We start from the raw sequence: 4661 nt of genomic DNA on the forward strand, positions 1-4661 counted from the left end.
TCTCATGTCATGAAGTTCTATGTGATAAGTGTTGCATCCTCTTATAACATGATCCTGGGAAGACCTACCATCACCAAGCTTCGGGCCATCCCGTCTACAATTCACCTGAAGCTGAAGTTTCCCACCCCGGGAGGCATTGGAGAACTTAGGGGGGACCGGGGCACTTCGGGAAAATGCTATGGACAGGCACTGGTCATGGCTGAAACTGATCCAGAAAACAGAAAGAAGGCAATGGCCTTACCCAAAGGCCAAAGCCGCAAGAAATATCGCGAACATTTCAACAAAAGGCTAAAGCTGGACGTCAACATGATAGAGGACTCGGGATATAACGTAACCAACGCCGACGCCCAAATACAGAAATTTGTGGAAGTAAGAGAGAAAACTAAGGTAGAACCTGCTGCCCAAACGGTGGAGATAGAATTGGACCCCGGGAACCCCACCCGGAAGTTGAAAATTGGAAAAGGCCTAGAGACATCCTTTCAGGAAGAGCTCATCTCGCTGTTAAGAGAATATGCGGATGTATTCGCATGGGCACCAGAAAATATGCCCGGGATCGATCAATCAGTGGCAATCCACAGCCTGGATGTAGACCCGAGGAAAAAACTGATCAAACAGAAAAGGAGAAATTTTGCTCCCGAATGACATCAAGCAATAGACGAGGAGATAGAAAAGCTGCTCAGGGCCGACATTATCTGCGAGATCAAGTATCCCGAATGGCTCTCCAATGTGGTGCTAGTCAAGAAGCCGAATGGAAAATGGAGAATGTGTGTCGACTACACGAGCCTCAATGCTGCGTGCCTTAAAGATTCCTATCCCCTCCCAAATATTGACCAGCTAATCGACGCGACTTCGGGCCATACCATGCTCAGCTTCATGGATGCCTTTTCGGGATACAACCAGGTTCGCATGAATCCCGAAGACATCGCCAAAATGGCATTCATCACTTATAGGGCAGTCTATGCCTTTATCATGATGCCTTTCGGACTCATCAACGCCGGAGCCACTTACCAGAAAATGATGAACACAATTTTCAAGAGCCAGTTAGGGAGGAACATGGAATCTTATGTTGACGATATGATCTCCAAGTCACTCACCACCCCAGATCATATAAAAGACCTCAAGGAGTGTTTTGACAACCTAAGGAGGTACAACATGAAGCTTAATCCGGAGAAATGTGCATTCGTGGTACCTTCAGGCAAATTCCTGGGATTCTTGGTCAGCGAAACAGGAATAGAAGTAAACCCAGAGAAAATCAACGCCATCATAGAAATGAAGATACCTCAAACACAGAGGGACATCCAGAAGTTGGCAGGATGCCTAGCATGTTGGGAACCACGGACTTAGGGTGTTACTACGTTTTACGATAAAGATTATGAAAAGAAAATCACCTTGTTAATGGTTGATTCCACGCTCTTCTATTGTATTCCCAAATTCCCTTGAGCGAAGTGTGGCCTCCGTCTTCTCAAGTTATCCTCTCTTCTTACTTCTTGGTGGCTACAATATGTTTTCACACACTACTAAGCAAGAAGAGAATAAGAATATATATAGGCTACAATAGGGACCATGGATAATTAGGTTGGGCCTTATAATTACATCTTGAGCCTAGCCCAATGTAATTAAATATTAATTCAATCCACTAAAGAATTAATATTTGCACTACCTTTCCTAATACCGCAATTTAAATAATTAATTCGGTTCCAATATTATTTGCTTATTAAATTCCCCATGTTTAAAATATCACATGTCCATTAATTAAATAAATTACTGATAATTTATTTAATTAATATCTTTTATCCTTGATCATCCACTCAACCTTTATTTAATTATGCCAGAATAAATTCCACCTGCAGGGTTTCACATAATTAAATCTTTTTGAGCTTTCAAGGGGACATCATTAACCCGAATATTATCAGGACATGGATTCCTTCAATAAATAATATCCACCATGTATATAATTCCATCACCCAAAATATAATGATATAATTCAAAAGAATTACTTCATATATAAATCAAAGCATGTAAATAATATACACGTGTCAATTACTATTTCCGGATTAAGAAGCTAAGCATTAATAATAACATAGAATCTTAGTTCTCCTTCTTAATCAGTATTAAGGGAACAATTCTAAATTTGATCATGTTCAATATACACAAAGTATACTAGTATTATTTTTTAGTCAATATAAACTAATCTAAATAATACTACAGCCATACCAGTGGATTGTCCAACACCACCTGTGCTGTGAACCTTAATATATTATATAACCGTATTTGATAATCTAATATTCTGTATCCCATTTGATACTAGATTGTTCACAATATATAATATTAGACAACATGTAAACATTCAAATGATTCTCAATTAAACTGGCCAGAAATAAATGTATATACTTCAAATAAATATTTTCAGTATACACTAACATAGCAGCCCTGCGAAGATTTATCCCGAAACTGGCGGAGAGATGTCTCCCATTCTTCGAGTTGCTGAAAGGTGTCCGGAACAAGAAGTTAGTGGATTGGACTCCAGAATGTCACACAGCCTTCGAGGAAATCAAGAGGCACCTGATGGACCCCCGGTGCTCTCCAAAGCCAAGCCCGGAGAGCCTCTATCTCTCTACATCGCCGCTGGCCCCAAAGCTGTCTCTTCGGCACTGGTCCGGGAGGAAGGAGGAACGCAGAACCCCGTCTACTATGTCAGCCAAGTCCTCAAGGATGCCGAGACTCGGTACCCAAACTTGGAAAAATTCGCCTTGGCCCTTGTACACTCCAGCAGGAAGCTGAGGCAATACTTCCAAGGCCGAGAGATCAGAGTGGTCACGGACCAGCAGCTCAGGAAGGTCATTCACAAGCCAGATGCCTCTGAAAGGTTAGTTAACTGGGCCATTGAACTAAGTCAATTTAACATCAAATTTGTGCCACGCACGGCAGTAAAGGCCCAGGCCTTAGCCGAATTTGTGATGGAATGCACCTTCCCGGAACGTAATCAACCCTCACCCCAAGAGATATCCCCGGAGAGAACCAACTCGAGGACGGATTCCTGGAAGCTCTATGTCGACGGATCATCCACGGCCAAAAGGTCCGGAGCGGGCCTCATCCTTATTAGCCCGGAGGGCTTTACCATTCAACAGGAAATAACTTTCGCTTTCAAGGCAACGAATAATCAGGCTGAATATGAAGCACTCATTGTCGGGCTCAAATTGGCAAAATCTCTTGGTATTTCAAAAATGACCATCCACAGTGATTCTCAGATCGTAGTCAAGCAAACCAGCGGAGATTATATCACAAAAGATCCAACACTGGCACAGTACCAGGCAATGGTACGGAACATCTTGGAAGCCACTCCCGATATCACCATACTTCAGATCAACAGAGAAGAGAACTCCAAAGCGGATGAGCTGTCCAAGCTCGTGCAGAATTCCTCGGACCTTGTTAGTTCAGAATACTTCGAAGAACTTAAAGTACCCAGCACAGAGCAAGCTGAGGTCCTGTGCATCGGGAGCCCAGGCAATTGGATAACTCCCTACATAGCTTACTTAAGAAATGGGACGCTCCCGGAAGACCAGAACAAGGCCAGATACTTGAAACACAAAGCTGCTCGTTTCTTCCTGGAAGAGGGTCAGCTATATAGAAGAACCTTTTCCGTACCTACCTTGAAATGTGTAGACCCTGAGGAGGCCAATTATTGCCTCCGAGAGGTTTATGAAGGCATATGCGGAGACCACCTGGCAGCCAAAGCTCTAGCTTACAAAATCATCAGACAAGGGTATTACTGGCCCACGATACACTCCGACTCCGTCGCTTACGTCCAGAAGTGCCCCAATGCCAGAAATTCAGCAATGTTCCCAAACAAAGCCCGAGCCTGCCTGCATCAGTGTTATCTTCTATCCCGTTCGCTGTATGGGGCATAGATATCATAGGCCCCTTCCCCCGAGCAAAAGGCGACCTCCGCTACGTCCTGGTAGCCATTGATTACATGACGAAGTGGGAAGAAGCTAAAGCCATGAGGACAATCAATCAACAAGATTGTATCAAGTTCATGGACGTGATTGTCATGAGGTTCGGGATCCCTGTAGTTCTCATCTCCGACAATGGCCCGCAGTTCGTCGGGTCCGAATTTGAAGCATATCTGAAAGAGCTCGGAATCAAGCACAAAAGAGCGTCGATTGCACACCCTCAGGGAAACGGATAGGTCAAAGTAACTAACAGAACCATACTTCGGGGCCTAGAAAAAAGACTAGAAGAAACCAAGAAAACTTGGCCTGATGAGCTTCCAAAAGTCCTGTGGTCCTACATAACCACCCCCAGAATGGGAACGAATGAGACCCCCTTCAAGCTTGCATACGGTACCGAATCCCGCATACCAATCAAAACCGGGTCCCCTTCCCACAGGGTCATCAACTTTGACGAGATCTCAAACATCGAAGGACTTAAGACCAACCTGGAACTCCTAGATGAGATAAGAGACGAAGTGGTAAGAAAGATGGAAGGCTACAAAGAGAAGACAAGACTCTACTTTGGGAAGAAGGCCAAAATCAGAGAATATGAAGAAGGAGACTTGGTACTCCGACACACCGAGGCCTCGGACCTAACTAATCAGGGAAAGCTCCAACCCAATTGGAAAGGCCCCTACAGGGTTAAAGAAGTACTCCGACCAGGAACTT

General features: G+C 44.1%; 1 protein-coding gene across 1 annotated transcript; it reads left to right on the plus strand.

The window, feature by feature from the left end:
* Positions 1 to 2462: 2462 nt before the first annotated feature.
* LOC141674136 (uncharacterized) lies at positions 2463 to 3908 on the plus strand. The gene has a single exon (XM_074480860.1). The coding sequence runs from the start codon at positions 2463 to 2465 to the stop codon at positions 3906 to 3908; it is 1446 nt and encodes a 481-aa protein (XP_074336961.1).
* The last annotated feature ends 753 nt before the right edge of the window (positions 3909 to 4661 follow it).

The sequence above is a fragment of the Apium graveolens genome, chromosome 7, assembly GCF_009905375.1.
Source record: "Apium graveolens cultivar Ventura chromosome 7, ASM990537v1, whole genome shotgun sequence".
Taxonomy (NCBI): domain Eukaryota; kingdom Viridiplantae; phylum Streptophyta; class Magnoliopsida; order Apiales; family Apiaceae; genus Apium; species Apium graveolens.